The sequence below is a fragment of the Brassica rapa genome, chromosome A09 (assembly GCF_000309985.2).
Source record: "Brassica rapa cultivar Chiifu-401-42 chromosome A09, CAAS_Brap_v3.01, whole genome shotgun sequence".
NCBI classification, from domain to species: domain Eukaryota; kingdom Viridiplantae; phylum Streptophyta; class Magnoliopsida; order Brassicales; family Brassicaceae; genus Brassica; species Brassica rapa.
In genome coordinates this window covers 17,575,539-17,597,698 of record NC_024803.2, presented here as the reverse complement: position 1 = coordinate 17,597,698, position 22,160 = coordinate 17,575,539, and the positions used below count along the sequence as shown (strand labels likewise).

The following is a 22,160-nucleotide window of genomic DNA, read 5'->3' as shown; positions in this document are numbered from 1 at the left end:
CTCCTGTAAAGCTGCTGTCTCTACAAGTTCCGCAAAACGGTCATACTTCCTAAGGGAACACCTGTTCTTCAAATCAACCCTTAGTCCATTCATGAATTTCCGAATCAGGTCTTGCTCATCCATGCGCCTGCGGGCGAACCTTCTCAAACGATTGAACTCTTCCTTATACTCTTTCACTGTCTTGTTCCCTTGGCGCAGATTCTCAAAGTCGTTCTCCATCTTGTCTGTAGTCTCAGGGGGAACATACTCTCGGGTGAACTCATCCTTAAAGTCCTCCCAAGTCAACTCATAGCGTCCTCGCGCTAATTCCACGACACCTTCCCACCATATCATGGCTTCGTCTTTCAGGTAATGAACAGCCAATTCCCTACGGAACTCGGCTGGACACCTGGCTGCATCCAAGTTCTTCTCCAACTTCCTCCTCCAGTTATCTGCAGAGGTGGCACTGGCCTTCCCACTGAAATGATCCATTTGCATGTCCCTCATGTACTTCATCACTTCCCAGTAGGTGGGTCCACGAACATGAGCTGGCAAAAACGGTGGGGGCGGAGGCGGATGACGGTGACACACTCCAACACCCGGTACATACCCGCGAGCATCAGCCTGGTGTGGTGTTCCATCAGCGGATTCTTCGCGCATTTGATCTCCAAAACGCTCACGGTATCTTTGCAACTCTGCCATCATTTCGGCATACCCTGCTGGTTGGTCACTCTGCTGACTCCCCTTTGTTGAGCTTCCACCATCAGTCTCAGTGTTAGTTCCATTCACACTCTCCACAGAATTGGTCGGGCTAGCTTCCCGAACCACACGTGTTGCAGTGCCTCTTCCCCTAGCGGTTCTTCTTCCTCTTGGTGCCATCCTGTTCACGCAAAACTAACACTTAGAAATTTTTCCTGTTTATGAATGACGAATGAATGAGCTCAAAGTAAAGGAGTGGTCTCGATGGTGATCTTGACTCTAACTTTTAAAATCCCCATTTATCCTTCTTTAAAATCCAAAACAACTTTAAAAATCCGAAAGTTTTTAAAGATCTTAAACTTTATTCCGATAGGAACCGGACAAAAACGTTTCCTCTCTACAGCCTCCCAGGTTAGGACCGGGGGCTCTAACCTCAGCTCTGATACCACTTGTCACGCCCATATCTCGCTTAACCGAGACGGCATGAATTCACATTGCCTATACCAATAAAAATACTTAAATAGGCCAATGCAAATCTCATTCCCAAGGATCGAATTCAAATGTTTTACAAAAACGTACTAAAACGAATAGGAAACGCTTAAAACCAAATCACCAAGTCTTAAAATAAAACAACTTAAAGAAAACCAAACACCCGAAAACCAGCACCACACCGAGACGATCACTCCTGCACTTCCTCGAACTCACCTGAAAAAGAAAGGAGGGCTGAGTATTTCGACAAATACTCAGTGAGGGAAGCTCTAGGAGCCCCGAAATCAATCACCAACAATCATCACCCAACATAGCATAAACATCTAACTTTAACATTCAGTAATCGAAAACAATCAACAAGAAACGAGGATAAACCCCGGCGGTGCCAACAATGAGACCACGCCACCTAAATCGGTACCCGCGTTCCTCATGTTGTCGCGCGAGAACTTTCATGTTGCGTTGTCTCCACGACATCACGCTGTCTCACGCCTTCACGCAATCAAGTTACCGACACCGGTTCTCGCTTGATCCGCCACCATGTTCATACGTTCCACGTTGTCTCCACGACATCACGCTTCTACGTTACTTCATTTACAGGCACGCCGCATGCCCGCTCCGGCGATGAATCATGCCAACTCAAACGATTGCCACATGACCCAACAAGAAACGATGTAACGCCCGAGACATACATATATGTCATTCCACCACGTTACACCGGCACACATAGGCCTTAAGCCTTTCTCTAACTCATTTATATCTCCCCATTATATAGATATCATCCTTTTATACAATAACTCCAATCAATACAATCATCACATTCAATCCTCAAACATCATTCAACCATATTTTAACAAACTTAGCAATAGATCTATGTTTTTCAAACATCAAGCATCAAGATATTTATATATATCATATGTATAGTTATTTATAGTAGTAGATCTATAGAAAGTAACAAGTAAGGATGAATGATCAACCTAGACACTTCTACCATGATGAGATAATGATATAAGGAGATAGAGATTGCAACAAGCCCTCACCTTAGCCTAGATCTGCGAGATGATATGAGAGTTGATGTAGATCTGAGTTCTATAGATCCTTACTAACCAGATCTACAAGAACAAGAGTTGGTTTCCACCCAAACCCTAGATCAGAGATCAAGAAGAAGAAAGAGATATGAGAGATCTAAAGAGAGTGATTAGGGTTTCCTTACCCTCACCAGTTGCTGGATCTAGAAGAAAAATAGTAGAAGACTCAAGAAAACGACGAGAAGGGATCGAAACACGGCGAGATCTCCTCTCCGGTGAGATTACACGGTCGCCGGCGGTGCTCCGGTGACTCGCGGTGGCTCCGGTGGTGGTTTGGTGGCCGGCGGCTGCTCTCTCTCCAACTGGGCAGGGCTTCGCTAGGTTTTGAGTCTCTGGAGAAAACCTAAGGGGCTGCCTCCTTTTTATAGAAGAGGAAGGGGAAAACCCTAGGGTTTTCTCTACATGGACCAAATCATCACGGGCCTTGTCACTAAAAATTGGGCTCGGGCCCGGGATGTGACAAATACATAATAAACCATTGCAAAGTAAAAGATAGACCTGGGCGTTCACTTTTTTCTTCTGATCGATTTCTGTTAGGTTAATTCAGGTTTTGAGCTTTACATTTTTTAACTTCTAGTAACTAAACATGAACCACACTAAAATTGGTTAAGATTGCTTTGATTATTCTAAACTATCAAAATACCCAAAAATACTCAAATTACCCATATAACAAATATTTGAATTGCGTAATGTTTTATATACTTTGTTTTGTAAAAATCTTTTTATTTAAAGCCAAACTAAAGATTTTAATAATAAGAAACCGTTCAAAGATTCTTGCCGTAGCTGCATTTTTTTAGTCTTCAGCAGCAAAAACCGTTCAATGAAGTTTTTGGACGCGTCTTTAGGATATAGACTTATCGAAAGTCTCTTACTTGCTTCATACATCACTGTTTCTAACAATTTTTTTCCTTTAAGAATTATGTGGATGATACAAGTTATTCAGTAGTGGCCCACACTTTCAGTGGGCTGGAGGCAATAATTGTATTTTGGACCACTAATAGTTACTTTAATTTAAAAATAAAAAATGCAGGCTGCATAGATCGAAACCGTCACCTATGAATCATATGTAGAGTATACTTACCAGTTGGGTTAGTGTAACTTTCATTCCAGTTTGGTTAGTGTAACTTTCATTTAAAATTGGCCTGAAACATTTTTATAAATTCAAAGACCGGAAGCAGATGCTTCTTTGGCTTCTTGCCAGGGCTAGCACTGAAGTTATTAGTTATTACCATCAGACTAATTCCTGTATAATGATATAAGCATTAAGTAACCTTTTTTTTTTAGAAAGTGCGTTATCTTATTCACCAAGTTATTTAATAGATCTAAAACATATATTATTTTGATTGGCCAAATTAAAATATTTAAGTAATTTCAAGATTTTTCAAAAAATTCCACATGAAAAATAAATAACAATAGGAAATGCCTATATTTTTATGTTATTTTGATTGGCCAAATTAAAATACTCGTCAAGATTCTTTACAAATAAATATTTATTTATTTAAAACCAAACTAAAGGTTTTGATAATAAGGGCATCTCCAACCATACTCCATTTTCAACTCCAAACATCATTATGGAGTAAAATCTTCTCCAACCCCACTTCATTTTGGAGTTGAAAATGGAGTAATGGCTAGGGTTACTCCATTTATGGAGTAATCTTACTCATTACTCCATTTTGGAGTTGGACTTTTTTTATTTATAAAATGGTCCTTTAAATCTTTAATGTTTCTATTTTTTACTTAAATAATATTTAAAATGATACAATAACATGAAAATAGTATATTCCACAAAAGATTATTTAATAATTTTAAATAAATGCATAAAATAACAGAAAACATAAATAATTAAAATAAAAATAAAAATAACATAAAATAAGTAATTTAATAATCTGGAAAATCCGTTCCGGATCCGCTAAGGTCGGTGAAATATTGCCCAAACGGAGAAGTCTGAGAAAGAGCTTGTTGATCTTGTGATTCAGCATTTCGCTTTGATATTATTTGTATTTGTCAGACTTCTTTATATTGGTGAAAAACGAGGATTTCCTGGAATGCTTGGCAGTTTAGATTGCATGCACTGGAAGTGGAAGAATTGTCCTACCGGTTGGGCGGGACAATATGCGGGTCGTAGTGGATCACCAACTATAATTCTTGAAGCTGTCGCAGATTATGATCTTTGGATATGGCATGCATATTTCGGAATGCCAGGCACTAATAACGATATCAACGTGTTGGACTCTTCTTATCTTTTTTCCAATCTTGCTCAAGGTATTGCTCCTCCTGCTCATTATTTTATTCAAGACAAAGAATATTATATGGGTTACTATTTAGCGGATGGTATTTATCCAAAATGGTCGACCATAGTACAAACTATTCAAGAGCCAAGGAGTCCTAAAAATAAATATTTTGCAACGCAACAAGAAGCATGCAGGAAAGATGTTGAACGTGCATTTGGAGTTCTACAGTCGCGCTTTGCTATTGTCAAAGGACCTGTTCGTTTTTGGAAAAAAAAATGTGTTACATGACATTATGACTACATGTATAATTTTACATAACATGATAATTGAAGATGAGCGTGAACTTGATGCACCAATTGAACTTGGAAGAGAAGCTCCACCTCCAGATATCAAAATTGCAGAAGATGAAAATGTCCGATTTCAAAATTTTCTTGCTCGATTTAGGAATATCAAAAATAAAGAAGCTCATTTATCAAAAATAAAGAAGCTCATTTTTCATTACGAAATGCATTAGTTGATCATTTGTGGGAAAAATATTCTAATGCTCATTGTTGAACCTATATATATGTTGTCTTTTTTAATGATTTCTTGTACTTTTTAATAATAAATATTTAATTCAAATGATTTATATTTTAATTATTATCGTAAACATAAAATAATTGGGGTTAATTGGTAAATTCTTATAAGTATAAGATTTTATTTGTAATTATTAATAAAATAAAAATGAAATTATTTAAGAAATATTATTTTTGGAGTAGAAAATGGAGTAATACATTGGAGTAAAACCTTACTCCATTTTGGTGTTGCACCATTTTGGAGTAAAAAATGGGGTAATACATTGGAGATGCTCTAAGACGTCTTCTCAGATTTTTTTTTTCTGTTTTAAAGAAAAAAATGTCAATTAAACCCTTAAATATTAAGATTTGGTTAAAAACCACTAACATTTTCTTCTCTCCAAACAAACCTCAAAGTATAAATTGACTGAAGCATATAAATTTCAAAAAAGTAATGTGAACAAAAATTATTAAAACTAGGAGTCCTATACCAAAGTCAACTCTTTTTGGAACTCTTCGGAACTCGGTAGTCTTTGTCTATTAAACTTTGACGTAACATGTTTCTAAATTTAAAAGAAATTATGACTAGCATTGAAAGGTATCAATATACATTGAATTCATACATTGAACGTTATTGCTCAAATAAAAGACATTGAGAGTGTGATTGGTTATTCAGAGTTCAGACTGAATAGCTTTTTTAGAGTAAAATGTAAGAGTAAAAGTTATTTTCAGCCGAATTACTCTGGAATTAAACCAATCAGAATAAAAACGTACAGTTTGATACAGCGTAACTTTTTTTGTCTCTATGTGGATTTCTAAGGCAAATATTTCTTTCTCTTTCCTATGGAGTAAAAGTTTACTCCAGCGTAACTCTTTCTTTACTCATTTACTACGGGCATAGCCCTCGCGCTTGCGCAAGGTCCGATACATTGTTAATGCGTTGTGTAGTTTTGTGTATTGGATTTTACTATTTGTTTTTTTTGTAACTTTTGTTTTTCATGGTGATGAATGGACATTAGAAGTCACACAGCTTGATTAAGTTAATATAAGAATGACCGACGAATTTATATATGTTGATATTTTCATATTTTATCTTCATAATGACTTGATTGACCATTAGCATTATTAGTGATTTTATTTAGTTGTTAGTATATAAATCAAATAGTGTAAGAAAAAAGATGTAAAATTTGAATTTAAAAATTTAACAATTTACACAAACAATAAATTAAGTTATTTTTTTCTTATTTTACCCAATATTAATTTCAAAAATATAGAATTGTAATGAACTGTTTTTTTTAACTAATAACTCTAGAAATTTATAAAATTTTATCGTTACAAAATTATTTATTTTAGAGGTTTTACTGGACTTTGTTATAGAATATAAGTTGAATATATAGTTTTTACTGGACTTTGTTATCACTTAAATTGTCTTACATTAGGAATATATATGATTGTTAATATGCTAATCTAAGTTTAGGAGTTTGTTTGCAACCGAAGTTGTAGCTGATTTGTTTATGCAAAGTTCATTTGTGTTTTGAGTTTTTGTACTTGGACTATATTGTTTAATTAAGAGTGGCTGAGTGATTACATTGGTGGAAATAAGCTTTTTGTAGTTGGGCTATTGTCGTGGCCTCTAATTTATATGATTGAATTTGTGTCGGTTAACGTAGTAAACCTAGTCATAACAACAATTGTATTTCATGGGGATTTTCTATTATGTCTAAGGCGAGTGTTAGGATTTTAATCCTACATGCACTATAAAATTTAGAAAGAACTATAATTTATCACTTAAGACTCGTAATTCATCCATTTTAAAAATAATTATATTAAGAACATACAACCCGTCTTGCTTCAAATGAAGTGTATAAATTGCTTAACTTGCTTGAAATAAAAACAACGCGTGTAAATTTATCCATGTGACACTTCAGGTGGTCCGATAGAGCCTCTTTCTTACAATGTCGACATGACGGAGTGAACTTAATTTCCTGTATTTTGAAATGGGGGGAAATTAGAGAGACGTATGAATCTTGTAAGAAATGCATACGTAAAAGTGTTAAGGATAACCTGAGGCTGTGCAGTTACAATATACTCGTTAAGCTCTCAACTATAGTGAGTGGTTCCACTTTTTCGAAACTCCGCAACAGGGAGGGAGTCGAGTTGATATATACCCGGCAACGGTAGCCACCAGCCTATTGCAAGCGGGAATGGTGTGGAAAAGTGTATATGAGAAAAGTGTTTTTGCCAAACGTTTATAAAGTATAATGAAGAAAACAGACATTTATACTTACGTGTCCAAATAAAACTTCTCTCTGCATCCGTTTTATTGTCAACGTGAAAAAGCATTACGGACGTTCGTTTAAGAACAGACGGCCTGCAAGTGAGAGGGAGTTAGCTTGGAATAATAGAAGCGGTCTTAACTCATGGATTCAATGTTAGACGAAATTAACAAAGTAAATTATCAACTAAATAGAGTAAGATAAAAAGAAACGGGACCACCTCCAACAATCTTTGGGTTTATGCTCATTGCGACAACAACCTTAGGGTCACCATGTAAGCTTTCCAATTTTTTTGTGGAAGGAAACATCGAGAGTCACAGACATAGTAGAGTCTTACAGTTTGAAGTTGAGGTTACTCCGCGCCACTTCGAACCCGCTCATGCTGTACACCGAAACCGGCCTTCAAAAGGTGTTTGAAGTTGTTCAAGTGGACGTTGGATAAGGATCACCTGAAAAACGATATAATGAGATGTTTAATAATAAAAAAATTGTAAAGATAGATTCTGCAAGAAACATTAAAGTGTGATTTTTCTAAAAATATGGAGATACTTGAGCGTCGAAGCTTGCCTCCTCTCTTCATATTTCTGACCTCCCAAATCGCAGAAAAAAAAACTTCAACGGTGGTGCCACAACGACTTCATTCTGCTCTGCAAAAGTTTATTTGCTTGATATGATTGTGAGTATGAAAACATTTATTTTGACGGATGGAAACTAACCTATATATAGCTGCAGATTCACCATCTTGAAGAACAGATAGATTAATTGAATGTGAAATTGTGGAAAGTTACGTAACGTTGTCGGTAGTCCAAGCGAATGAGAAGAGCTGGAAGCGAATTGACACAAACAGAGGCTTTCACCAGACATTAGCCGGTAATAATGGTACTCGAAAGGACTCCCATCATCGGTGAAGGCAACTTAATTTTTACAGTGGCCCAAACTCTAGGGTTCTTTCCCGAGTTAAACGAAGGAAAAAAATCAAGAGGCAAATGAGAGAGATAACCTCGATGACCTCTTTGTAAAGGAGACTGGAAAATGCGTTAAGAGGAAGAGAAAGCATTTCGTCGGCAGAGAACGTGTACAGAGGAGTCGAAGAGATCGCGTTACGACAATGGTTCCATCGGAACAGGAAGCATCCTCTGTCGAAGAAGAATCTCGAAGATGAAAGTGGCCCTAGTCAGGTTATCGGGCTAAATAGATAAATATTACGAAACCCATTTAAGAATAAATAGATATTGATGATGCTTCTTTGCGTATTAATAAGCCCACTCAACAGAAGTAAAAGGGAAAAATAAATAAATGTGGGACCCACATAATGCCACTTGGACACCTTTAGGTGAAAAAGTAGATTACGAACAGATACACAGCGCAATTCTGTAACTCAGACTTATCTAAGATAATGATGAAAAGAACCTTAACTCATGTTAAACGAAGACAATTTAAAATATGGAAAAACTATAATTGTTATTTTTTTCATATAAAGTGATGAACCTCATTTAAAAATGAAACTCATAATACACTTGTAGGCCCGACCCACAGAAAAAACCGAAGAAGCAAAGGTTTTCGACCTTCATAAATATATATTAGTTTCACCAATCAATGTACAAAGTATCCTTTAGTTTACTTTGTACAATATGATAAAAAGTACCCTAACTCATGTTAAACGAAGACAATTTAAAATATGGGAAAACTATAATTGTTGTTTTTTTTCATATAAAGTGATGAACCTCATTTAAAAATGAAACTCATAATACACTTGTACCCACAGAGAAAACCGAAGAAGCAAAGGTTTCCGACATTCATAAATATATATTAGTTTCAGCAACAATGTACAAAGTATCCTTTAGTTTAGTGGTATAAATGTTGGTGCTCATATCTGAATAACCCGGGTTCAAGCCACAGACTTGACATATTTTTCACACATTTTAAAAGTGGGACCCATCAAAATGCTGACGTGTCGCCTCAGGAGGAGAGAAACTCTCCTATTATATTATAGATTTTCCACTCATTTCCTTTAACTTTTATTCCACTCAGTTAAATTGGTGAGAAAAAAAGAAGTGGAAAAAAGCAGAAATAAATTAGAGTAAAGTGGAGTAAAACTTTTCACTTGTATAATATGGAGTAAAAAGTTACTCTACTTTTATTAGTTTTTCTCCACTGGTAGAGTAAATGGACTGAAAACATTATTTTACCTGATTGGATAGAAAAAGTTGAATTCAAAGTAAAAATTAAAATTAGAGTAAATATTTACTCTTACAAGTACATCCAGTCACACTCTGAACGTTATCCATCTACTAATGCATATAATATACTAGGGGATTGCCCCCGCGTTGTAAACATAGTTTTTGTTTTATTTCAATATCTGTTAGGGTTATTGTAACTGTAAATTTTACGTTTTGGGTTGATCATTTTTTTCAAGTTTTTTTATTGTTATAGAGTTAGGGTTGTGATGATGAACTGTGTATGCACTGTTCTCCACTCATGAATGACTAAATTGTTTAAGTAATATGATTGATATAGTACGTGGTGTTGCTTGTTGTGTCAATGAGACTTATTGTTTGTTTGTCTTTTCAATTTGTTACTTGTAACGTTGAGATTACATAAATTATATTAAGGTTGTTGAGAGTACATTTTGTTTTTGGATATTTTTTTCTCCAGTTTAGCTGTGTAAGTTGTGTGTATTAAGTAATAATTTTTTTATTCTTATTATGTTGGTTATATGTTTTTTTTATTTTTAAACTTGTTGCTTTTACCGGACCTTTAAAACAAATACATGAAGACTTCTAGAAATAATTATAGAATGAGTGACAATTAGTATTTGGGGCTTAATGGATTTTAAACGAATATATGTATTTCTCATAAGAAGACAATAACATTGGCTTGTTGACATTGAGCATGTAAGTTATTTTCATAAGACAAGAAGAGTGAGCAGGTGGAGATGTTGTTGCCGCCTTTTTGTATGTTGGGATTGTCTCTTGTATCTCCTAGTGCGGCTCTGTTTGTTTCTCTTTTATTTGATGGGTAATATGTAAAAAAAAATCATTGTTAGTTGTATTTACCAGAGTTTGTAACTTATTCTGCTTTTTTGTTCAGGTAATTTCATTGATCTTGGTTGTCTTATTCGTCTTCTTTATAAGCATCTGCGAAAGTAAGTTTGTAAATTGTTAAATAGCTGGCCGTGTAGTTTGTATGTCTTTAGCTGACTCAATATATGTGTCGTTGAGTTTGAGTTGAGTTGATTGGTTTGGTATATTTGTTTTGAAGTTTATTTGTAAGATTAGACAAAAAGAGAGGTGATCATTAATGATTCATCGTTTTTGGGATTCCAGTTTTTGGTGTTTTGATTGTTTGGGTTATTGTGGTTTCTTTTAAGCTGTAAAATAAAGATTTGTGTAAAATAGATTGATAAGTAAGAGAGATAAATAGACGACCACAAATCTTGGGTATGAAATATTTTTGATTATTGATGTTAGCACAATATAGACAATAATATAAAATTGATGTTAGCACAATATAGACAATAATATAAAAAGAATTATGTATTGATTATTTCTTACGGATCAATGAAGAGACGGATAACGACTCGAGTTGTTTCTTTAGTGAGGTCAGAGCCCTGGACATAATTGTTTTCTCCAGGGGACGGATAATGACTCGTTCATTGGAAGAGCTTAACCTGAAAAATTATAATATTCACTTGTATAATATTTTTTCAACAAATAATCAGGAAATCAATTAAAACAATTATGTTAAATGAGTTTGATAGATGGAAAATAACTTACCTTTTCATCAAGGAAGAGAACCGTGATTTCCACAAATTTCATGTCTTTCTTGAAGTTCAGGGAATCCCAGAAGCGGAGGAAGCTAGAGGCTATGCTCTGACTACTACGACCAAGACAGAAAAACTCGAAGGTTGAGTTACAGACGCCGGGACGCCGGTTTGAGGAACTGGAGAGGCAGAGAGAAACATTTTTTAAAAGATGGTTAAGCTTAGAGGAATCAATGAGTTTTGAAGAGATGCAGATTGAGTTTATCAAAAATGAGAATCATATATATAGGGTTTACAAAGGGGCTACAAATCAAGAACATTTATGATCAAGCGATCTAAGATGGAGACATGAAGAATTCCCAGTGAAAAAATAGATTACGAACAGACACATGGCGCAACTATGTAACTCAGACTTGTTTGAGACAATGATGAAAAGAACTCAAACTCATGCTAAATGATAACAGTTTACAATATTGAAAACTATATTTGTAGCAAACTTGAGCTTTTTTCATATAACGTGATGAATTTCATTTAAAAATGAAACTCATCATACATTTATAGTATATAAGTCATATGTTCCATTACCATCATAACAGACATATTATGAAAGTGTGAAACTATACCACTAAATCGACCAAATTACATTACACCTTACACATAATTTAACCGGTAATGTAATTTGCCTAAGCTTTATGAGTGTTATTTGTGCATAAACATTTGCAATACATAAATACGAATATGCAGTACAATTATTAGCATCTTACAAATAAATTTGGTTTACAGTAATATTGTAGCTGGAGACTTTGTAAAGGTTGTTGATGCATAAATCACTATCTTCCAGTACGGAACCGAAAAAGCTGGAGACTTTCTTTTTATATGAACTAGATCTCTATCCGCACAACCGCATAAGTTTTTATTTTCATTTATTTTTATATAAATATTTTGTTTTTAATTCTAAATTAGTATATATTATAATATATATGTGTCTATCAATTTTTAAAACATAATAAGTTTACGGTATATTTTTTTCTTTGAATAGATTGTTTCAAACGTTCACATGTACTTGTATCTTCTTATATATATATATTTTTCAGATTATTATCTCATTATTAAAATCATAATTTTGTATATAAAGATTAGTAAAATATTTTTTTAATTGTCATATTCAAAAATATTGTAACATTTCAAAAATTTAGAATTTTTTTAAAAAATTAAACTTTTCGCTTCATAGATTTCTATTATCGAGTAAATAATTAAAATTTTAGTTTTTGTTTAATTTTAAAAATAAACTATATAGTTTAAAATTTGTTTCCATTGGTTTAATGCCCTGTTCAAAATTACGCTAGGTGTAACGCGTGCGGTGAGGTAGTGTCTAGCGCCGAATCTATTATTCGGAGATTATACAGGGATTAATCGGGGAGTAAGTTTAGGGCTTTTATCTCATATCCCTTAATATATATTAAATATGTACATTAAATCAGTAATTGATTCGTAGTCCAGTGGTTAGTGTCCGGATGAATATTGCATCAGACCACGGTTTGAACAGAGTTGGAGACGTTTTGAACGGTTTTATTTTTGTTTTTTAGGTTTAATGAAGTGAAATGACTAAAATGCCCTCTTCTTCTACAATCCGCCTGCAAATCCCAGAGCCGTTTTCCTCCTTTTTTATGCGATTTCTCTACTTCTTCTTCTTAATCTTTTTAGTTTTAATTAAATTATAGCAGATCAACAATAGAAATTGTGATTTTGAGCTTCAAATAGACAAAATGATGAACTTTAAATTTTTCACCCATTTAATAACTGAATAACATCAAATCGCCACGCTCTGTGGCCGTGGAACATTTTTCCGGCGAGTATACGGCCCTCGGCGGCACCTTAAAGTAGTAAAGATTAATCATTATTAGATAATATGATTTTTGTTATTTAAAAAAAAATTCTTTATAATTTTAAAAGTTAACATCGAGAAATATTTAAATAATTAACATAAGGAGGTATAGTATTACAACATTAAATTATATCTATTTAATTTATACTATCTATAAATCCAATGGACCATCTATTGTTTAAAGTCAATTATTGATAGCCCAATAAAAATTTATGGTAGGCCCCAAAATTTAAATGATAAGATTAGTGATTAAATGTAACATGATTTTCTAGGAATAAGTTCATTAGATCCATTTTTTTTAAAATCACACATGAATCAAAGTTGTGACTTCTATTTTAATATATAAGTATATACTAAAATCGATACATATAAACGGGAATTAGTTTCGGTTACAAACTCGATTCGAACAAAATTTTCCAAATATATATATTACAACAACTAGCTTCGCCCTTAATGTAAATTGTGTTAATACCTTTCATGTATTATGAAGAATTATGTCAATAAATTCGTTCTTATCAAAAGCAGAATGTAAATTGTTTTAGTACCTTTCATGTAGCAACAATATTATGCACCTATTTTAAACCGTGTGTTGTTTATCTAAGAAAATGTAACAAATCCGGTCTACAATAAAGGAGGTTTTCGTTGAAAGAGTCGTGAGTCTGAGTCAATTTCTGTTAATAAATAATGTCCTAGTCTAGCGGAAGTCTAATTCTATTTCTGTGTAGCTTTTGTAGGATTTCTGTTTTCGTAAGGCTACTTATAATAATCGAGTTCTCACAGTTTCCATTCTCTAGGTAACGAAAGAGCTTACTTACAACACTGAGTATCTTTGATCGAAAACATGGCTAGCTAAGACTTCAGAAGATTCTCAAGGTTAGTTCTCTCAAATTATAATGTAACCAAAAACTCAATATCAAAATCCACGCACATGAATTTCATTCTTAAAAATGTTTTCTTTAAAAAAAAAGGTTGAAGGTTATGAATCGAATAACCCCCCTTGTTAAGATTTAGTAAGAGTATTTCGGTAAATGATTTGAAGTGAGTTCCCAATGCTTTATAAAAATTCATGTGTAAGTTCTAAAACATGTGCTATGCCTTGAATTATGTTTCTAATACATCCAACTACAACGAAATATTAAAAAAATATTAGTAAATAAACACTGACTTGATTGCTAAATATGTAGTAAAACCTGCAAAGCTTAGATTTAGATTATGTTGAAACTGATTGAATAGACCCTCTAGATTGAATATTTTTAAAATAAAATATGTGAACTTAACGTTTATAATGCTTAGATAACAAATAATGTTTGGTTTAAACTTATTATTTCAAGACTTACTTCACATGTATCCCCTTTTTTTGGTCAACTTACTTCATATGTATTCAAATGACATAAGTACTAACAAAGGATATAAGTAGAAATGTAGAATCACGACATAACTGTGTAATGATAACGTTTGCTATCTCAATAACATGGAGAGACCCTGTTCTTGCATATGAAGAATAAAAAACATAACTCTGTATGTGATTACACAAACAAAGGAATACATGACAACATTTCAAAACGAAAAACAGATACAAATCCAGATGATCATCCAACATGAATCAACAAAACTAAGTCTTTAACTTAAAAGAAAGTTTCTGGATTCAATAATCAGCAAAAAGAAAAAGCTCACAAGTAATTTCCCAGCCATGGAAGCTCCTTGTTGTCTTTCAATGCAAAAGCAACATCATCACTTGGAAAGTTCAGCTGCAGCTTCTGCAACCTATGCCTCTCTCCAGGCTCACAGAGAATGATTCTGCATTCACCAAGTTCGCAACCCACTTTGAGAAGAACGTCCCAACCAGGAAAAGCTTCTCCATTGGTTCCGCAAAGAGACGAGACAGTCGTCGCCACTCTATCAAACGTCGTCTCAGCCATTCCTGTCTTGTAAAGCTCATGAACCATAGCCGTCAAGTAGATCTTACTCAGTTTCGAAACGCTCTTCATAACTTGAATGTGAGGTGCTTGAAACATCTCTTGGATCGCCGCTTCAACATCTGACATAACCACCAGCTGGTTCTTTGCGGATGTGTTGTTCTTTAGACGGTAATCCGCCACTTCAGCTGCACGCCTGCATATCTCGAGGGCACGTCTTGCATCTCCTGAGATCGCAGCTACTTTCCTCGAAGCAAACTCAATGGCTTGCTTCTCGAAAGCATCGATCCCTTTCAGCCTTGTGGAAATGATCTCTTGTAGCTGAGTGTGGTTATAAGGACCGAAACATAGTCTCTGTATACCCATCCGGCTTGAGATCCGAGGAAGCAGCTTCTCCGGAAGATCCATAGTGTTGGCTATCCCCAACACAATCAGCTTGGAGTTAGGCTTGGTGGGCCAATCCAAAATGTTGTATAGAACCGACTGGTTTCTAGTAACCAAGAGATCAAGCTCATCAATGAGAAGTATGCAAGGCTTCTCTTCCTCTTTCCCAATACGTTTCCCTTCTGAAAATCTCTCATTCAAAGAGTGTAAAGCTTTCTTCCAACCAACGCGATGACCACTCAATGCCTCGTAGATCACAGTGTAAATCTTCTCAGGCGAAGCCAGCTTGAGACCGTTGATCTCCACGAAGCAATACGGGCTTACGATCCCTGCTTCAACCTCAGCCTTCAGATTCTTCATAACAGATAGCACACTAACAGTCTTCCCTGTCCCGGGAACACCGTGAATGTACATACACCTTCCTAAACACTGATCATCCGAGATGGAACCTTTTATAAACGCAGTGATCTCTTCCATCTCCTTGTTCCTACAAGGAAGAGACTTAGGCCTTGTCGCCAACAACAAAGTAGCTTTCGCTTTCTCCAACTCACTCTGCTTATGGCATCTCACATGCTCAGGAATCCTCTTCGCTCCCACCTTGTCGAGTCCAAAGAACCTTCCTTTAAGCGAATTAGCAGCTTTTGAACTCGCTAAACCTCTCTTACTCTTGGAATCACGCACACTTCCTTCATCTTCAACCTCCATCTCTTCGTCATCACTATCACCAACCTCTTCTTCTTCTTTCATCCACTCATGGTCATCACTCTCGCAATCTCCATCAGCCAACTCAGCCAAACGCTTGAAGCTATGCCAATGCACATCGTACTCATACTCACACAAAAACACATCATCACCATCGTTACTAGCCTTCGCAAACTCCTTAGGAGACTTGACAAAACAATGCCTAAGCACAGATCTCATCTCCACGTCAGCAAAATCATTCGTTAAATAAACCTCTCGTTTCAAGTTATGCGCTTGACGCCCCGAAGCAGTCTCTTCAGGAATCAAATACCAACGAGCACGAACCCAATACACACCGTCCGCTCCTCTCCATAGCTTCTCGATCCGAGCAGCCCATAGATCGCTGGAGAGAAGCTTCTCCCTCGCGGTCCTCGCCACCTTCTTCCCTTCCGGAGGCTTGGGAGCCTCGAGCGTGTGGCCTTGACAAAAGTGACAGATCCAATCGCCTTCGGGGACTTCTCTCAACGGCGGCTTCAAGCATTTGAGATGGAATCCGCCTAAGCAGTCGTCGCACTCGAGCATCACGTTGTTGCTACTTCCTGATTTGAAGCAGATCCGGCAATCTTCGAATTCGGCGTCGTCTTCTTCGTCTTCTTTTCTCTTAACGTAAACATCGTCTCCGATTTGGAACTCGACGGAGTCGAATTCGACTTTGGTGTAGTGGACTCTCTTGTTGGAGCTTCTTTCGGCGGTTTTCCTCTTCTTCTCCGAACGAATCGGGGATACAGGAGAGAAGGAAACCTCCGCATCTCCGTCGACATTGGATTTGCTCTTCTTCGGAGTTTGGAGAACATCGGTGGGTTGTTTTCTGGGCGCTCTCTCTCGTTTTCGGATGAGATTCATTTCTTCAATCGGAGGATTGAGAATCTCTTGGTCGATGTCTCCGAGATCGATCTTGCGGGAGACATGGCGAGCGGATCTGCGGAGAGGAGTGAGAGTCTGTGGAGTTTGTGGAGTGAGATGCGATGGCGTTGTTGAAGAAGGAGATAGATACGATTTGCGATAGATGTTGTTAGTTGGGGTTTTGTTTGGGGATTGGAAGGTTTTGGCTCTCGGAGTTGAAGCAGCCATTGATGCTCAGAGAGAGAGAGAGAGCTAGGGTTTCTGGGTGAAGGAGGCTGAGGAGAGAGAGAGAGAGAGGTAGAGAGAGAAAGGAGATGGTTTCTGGTGGGAGGAGGGTTTTAGTGAGAAGGATTTGGCGGGAAATGTTCCCTCGAAGAAGAAATATGTTTTTTTTTTATTATTAGTAGGATTTTAATTTGGAAAGGAAATGGTGAATGATTCTTTCGTGCCTAAATAATTTATTAGTAGGAGATTTACTTGTGGGCAATTGTCAATAATAGCACGTTTGAAGTTTATGTCTCAAAAATAGCAAAGTCACAAAAATGACATTCATTAAAGGGTAAAATATCCCTAATACCCTTGGTTTAAAATTAAATAAACAAACAAAAATAAATAAAATAAAAATAAAAAAAATGAAAAAAAGATTTTTTTTTTTTATAGTTTCAGATTATATGTTTTCAGATTCGAAATTTTTATAATTTTTTTTTTGAATTTTTTATTTTTTTTTATTTTTTTTCAAATTTTCTTTTTATAATTTAAAAATACTTTTTGAAACTGTTTTTAAAATTTTTATTTTTTATTTTAGTATTTTTTTTTTATAAAATTTTAAACCCTAATTCCAAAACCCCACCCCTTAACTCTAAACCCTAAGGTTTGGATTAATTAACCCAAGGGGTATAAGTGTATATTTACCTCTTTAATGAAACCTATTTTTGTGACTTTAAACCTTGAGTGCTACTTTGGGAACATAAACTTGGTTTGGTGCTATCCTAGTCTTTTTCTCTTTACTTGTCTTTAATAGATTGCAGGATTCATGCAACTTTGATTTCAAGATTCTAATTGACTAATGACTAGTGTCTAAAAATAGTTTTTGTGTTTTATCAATCTGTTTAATACTACACATTAATTAAGAGGTAAAAGACATTTCATTTACCACCATTGATCCCGTTAATCTTGACTTCTTTTTCCATAAAATAAGTCTATTGTTTAATTAATGTAAGGATCGACATTGATCAGATATCTAGAAATTTCAAGGTACAGTGAAACCTCTATAAATTAATAATGTTGGGACTACACCAAAACTATAATTTTTTAATTAATTTATCGATATACTAATTAAACCAAAAATTCAATTTGAGATTATAAAAATACATTATTTTATAGAGATTTTTAGTGTATATTAAATTATACAGTATTAATTTAAAGAGGTTATATTGTACTCTTTGGATATGTAAATGTTAGTTTTGTTATTTATATTTGGATAAAATATTAAAATCATAGTTATCATCTTTTCATAAAACAAAGAGATGAAACAAATAGCATTGTTCATTTTTTTAACAATCTTAAGGTTTTAAAGATATATATTTGCATTTTTAATGTATATAAATTTGGAGATCAATGATGACAAATGCTGGTAAACTGTATAATGAAAAAGGCTAGAAGATATAAAATCGCCATTAAACTTTATTATAATACAGTTTATTTCAATCCATTATTTTTATCTGGATACTAAACTAGACATTCTAGTTTTGTTTTTACAACAAACTAGACATTCTTGTTATTCAAAATTTTGGAAGGAATTGAATGACATAATTTAATTTTGATGTGGGTTTCAGTCGGAATTTCAACTTTACAAAACAGTTAACCAATGTGAAATCTGATCTACTATGGTTCAATTGAGATGGATTTGGATTTGATTCAAAGTACTTTTATGGTCTGATTTTAGTTAGAATGCATTAATGGAGACATTATCAGATGCTAAGTGGAACAAATAACTAATATTTCGGGTAAATACAATCAGCGTACAAATTTGAGAACTCTCTACAAACATGTAATAAAAGACAAGGATGCTAAAACATTAAACTCAAAGACAATGCCTATGTATTCCAATAACCCCCTAGAAAATGTATAAGAAATCTCATTTGATTAGATACAATGTGGGCTAACATGGAAAAACTGGTACACTAAAACAACGGAAATCTCATTTTGATTTGATTCTTATTTAATAATTGTTCAAGTTCAGATTTATTTTAGATACATATGAAGTAAATTAAAATTGGTTCACTTTTTATAATATCCTTTTCTCTTAGTTTGGATTGGATCAGCCCGGTTCAGTACGAATATTTATATGTATAACAACTAAACTGAATGGATTTAGTCTCAAATGAAGTCCTAGCCGTTACAGCGAAGAAATAAATGAAGTACTATGATTTTTTAAAATTTAATACGAAAACACAGAAACAAGCAATTGAAACAGCTTAAACCTTATTGAAACAAGTACTATAATATATCTTTGGATAACATGTTGATTTATTATTTATCAAGCATGGGACTCTTACCATTCACTGTCTAATAAAAATCAAGCATTGGCATATGTTGATTAGGAAAAGAAATGTCTAGTTACAAGACACTTGCGAAAGAACCTTTTCATCAAAAAGCTTTCACATATTTTTCATCATCATTCATTTTCAGCAGCAGTGTTGGACATGGACTTTGTCCCCAACAAGGCCTATAAGATAATGGGCTCAGCCCATTTGAAAGGGGGTCACTAGGAAACCCTAGACCTCATCTTTCTATAAATAATGAGCCAACTTCCTTTGAGAAAAGACTCTTTTGGACTCTCTTTTGGTCTCTTCTCCATCTCTCTCTACTTCTAGAGAGAGAAACACCTCTCCACATGCTTTCACCTAAGCACTTGTGATCCTTTGTTGTAGAACTACGATTGGCTTGATCCCCTTTCGGGGTACGTAGGAAACCCTTCGCCGGGTCCAGCTATAATAATTAAACACCTTTTTTATTCTCTTCGAGTCCTCGTCTCCATCCAGTTCAAGCTCAGCATGAAGACTTCTCCTAACCCCACCGACGAGTCCTCGTCTCGTTCATTCACTAGTTTGTTGACAGTTCTCGGTTCAAACAGTTGGCTCCCAACGTGGGGCATGGGGAAGTATCTTCGAGGAAGATTGAACTGGAGTCCATTCTGTCATCGTTTGACCGTTCTGTCATCACTCGACCGTTCTGTCGTCACTCAGCGCAGATCGTTCTCTCGTAGTCGCTCGACTCGATCTCTCGCAGTCACTTGGCGCAGATTCTCGTGCAGTCGCTTGGCTCTATCTCTCACGGTCACTCAATCGCTCTCATCACTCGGCGCAGATCATTCTCTCGTCACTCGACCGACGAGTCGTCACTCGACCGTTTTGTCATCACTCGACCGCCGAGTTGTCACTCGACAACGAGTCGTCACTCGATCGACGAGTCGTTACTCGACCGTTATGTCCTCACTCGACCAACGAGTCGTCACTTGACCGTTCTATCATCACTCTACCGTTCTGTCGTCACTCAGCGCAGAGCGTTCTCTCGCAGTCGCTCGACTCGATCTGCGTAGTCGCTTGGCTTGATCTCTCGCGGTCACTCGCTCGCTCTCATCACTCGGCGCAGATCGTTCTCTCGTCACTCGACCGACGAGTCGTCACTCGACCGACAAGTCCTCACTCGACCGACGAGTCATCACTCGACCGACGAGTCGTCACTCGACCGACAAGTCGTCACTCGATCGTTATATCGTCACTCGTCCGATGAGTCGACACTCGACCGATGAGTCGACACTCGACCGACGAGTCGTCACTCAACCGACGAGTCGTCACTCGATCGACGAGTCGTCAGTCGACTGTTTTGTAGTCACTTGACCGTTCTATCGCCACTCGACCGTTATGTCGTCACTCGGCACAGATCATTCTCTCGCAGTCGCTCGTCTCGACTCTCGCGGTCACTCGGCACAGATCGTTCTCGCGCAGTCCCTTGGCTCGATCTCTCGCGGTCACTCACTCGCTCTCACGGTCACGGTCACATAACAAAACAATCTCCCAACATGTAGGAGAGCGAATTGTTTTGAGCGATGCTTACGCACGAGCACGACCTTGTCTCTCGGACGAACGTACTAGCACTCGCGCCCACTAACGAGCATTTCCTGATCAGGCACGTGCTCGGGGGATTTTCGGTCGTATCGTGGTCCCAACCCATTCGATCGAAACGACAACTTTCAATCATCTTATGATCCTATAAAGCCAGGCTTGGCCAACCTGACATTTTTAGGATCACTTCAAGATCGAGTGAAAACCGTTGTTGCTCAAAAATATAAACGATTATCTTTGAAATTCGAAAATTTAAACAATTTTCGAGGACTCGAACTGACGGCATAACACAACTCAGAGAGATCTCTCGCAGTCACTCGGCACAAATAGCTCTCTCGCAGTTACTCGGCGTTGATCGCTCTCTCGTAGTTGCTCAGATCTCTTTCTCGCGGTCACTCGACTCGCACCCTTGCGGTCACTCGACACGCACTCTTGCGGTCACTCGACTCGCTCTTTGCAGTCACTCGACTCGCACTCTTACGGTCACTCGACTCGCACTCTTGCGGTCACTCGACTCGCTCCCTTGCAGTCACTCGACTCGCTCTCTCGCAGTCACTCGGCTCGGATCGTTCTCTCGCAGTCACTCAGATTGCTCGCAAGTCTCGAGCATAACGTGATACCGCGAAGACACATCCACCCGTGACGATTTGATTGTGCGAAGACACGTCCACATGTGACGATTTGATTGTGATGGTTCGCTCATGGCGGTACATTTATGATGATGTCTACGGCGACTTGTCTTTGGCAGTTTGTCAATTGACACTTCATCCATGACAACTTGCTCCGATGGTTCAGAACACTGTCCTCACAGATTGTTATCACAACCATCCCGGAGTAAGAAGTCTGATCGGAATCAGAAGTATGTCGATGACAGCTCGCCCGAGACTGCCCGTCTATGACACTTCATCTATGGCAACCTAACCATGACGGCCCATTCACGATAATCGTCTGCGTCGTTCTCTCGCAGTCGCTCGACTCGATCTCTCGCGGTTACTCGGCGCAGATCGATCTCTCGCAATCGCTCAGATCTCTCTCTCCTCGCGGAGTTGACGTGTCGACTCAGCAACAAGGACTCGCTGAGGCATATCCATATTTGCTTCATCCATCATGGCTTCACGATGAATCGTCTCGAAAACAGTCGACTCGCACTCTTGCGGTTACTCGGCGAAGATTGATCTCTCGCAGTCG

General features: G+C 36.7%; 1 protein-coding gene, 2 long non-coding RNA genes and 1 other non-coding gene across 4 annotated transcripts; 1 reads left to right on the top strand and 3 right to left on the bottom strand.

Annotated features, from left to right (window-relative positions):
- Positions 1 to 1,199: 1,199 nt before the first annotated feature.
- On the bottom strand, positions 1,200 to 5,062 carry LOC103839869. The gene is made up of 2 exons (XR_004451505.1): positions 2,378 to 5,062; positions 1,200 to 2,276 (listed from the first exon to the last, which is right to left on the bottom strand). It is a non-coding gene; the product is annotated as an uncharacterized LOC103839869 (long non-coding RNA).
- A 158-nt stretch (positions 5,063 to 5,220) lies between these two features.
- LOC117128120 lies at positions 5,221 to 11,101 on the top strand. Its single transcript, XR_004451301.1, has 2 exons — positions 5,221 to 5,714; positions 9,345 to 11,101. It is a non-coding gene; the product is annotated as an uncharacterized LOC117128120 (long non-coding RNA).
- Positions 11,102 to 14,396: 3,295 nt separating this feature from the next.
- Positions 14,397 to 17,387, bottom strand: LOC103839866 (origin of replication complex subunit 1B). The gene has a single exon (XM_009116357.3). It carries the CDS (start codon positions 17,071 to 17,073, stop codon positions 14,632 to 14,634), a length of 2,442 nt encoding a protein of 813 aa, XP_009114605.1. The 5' UTR covers positions 17,074 to 17,387; the 3' UTR covers positions 14,397 to 14,631.
- Positions 16,046 to 16,122, bottom strand: LOC117128751. Its single transcript, XR_004452143.1, has one exon. It is a non-coding gene; the product is annotated as a small nucleolar RNA snoR28 (small nucleolar RNA).
- Positions 17,388 to 22,160: the final 4,773 nt, after the last annotated feature.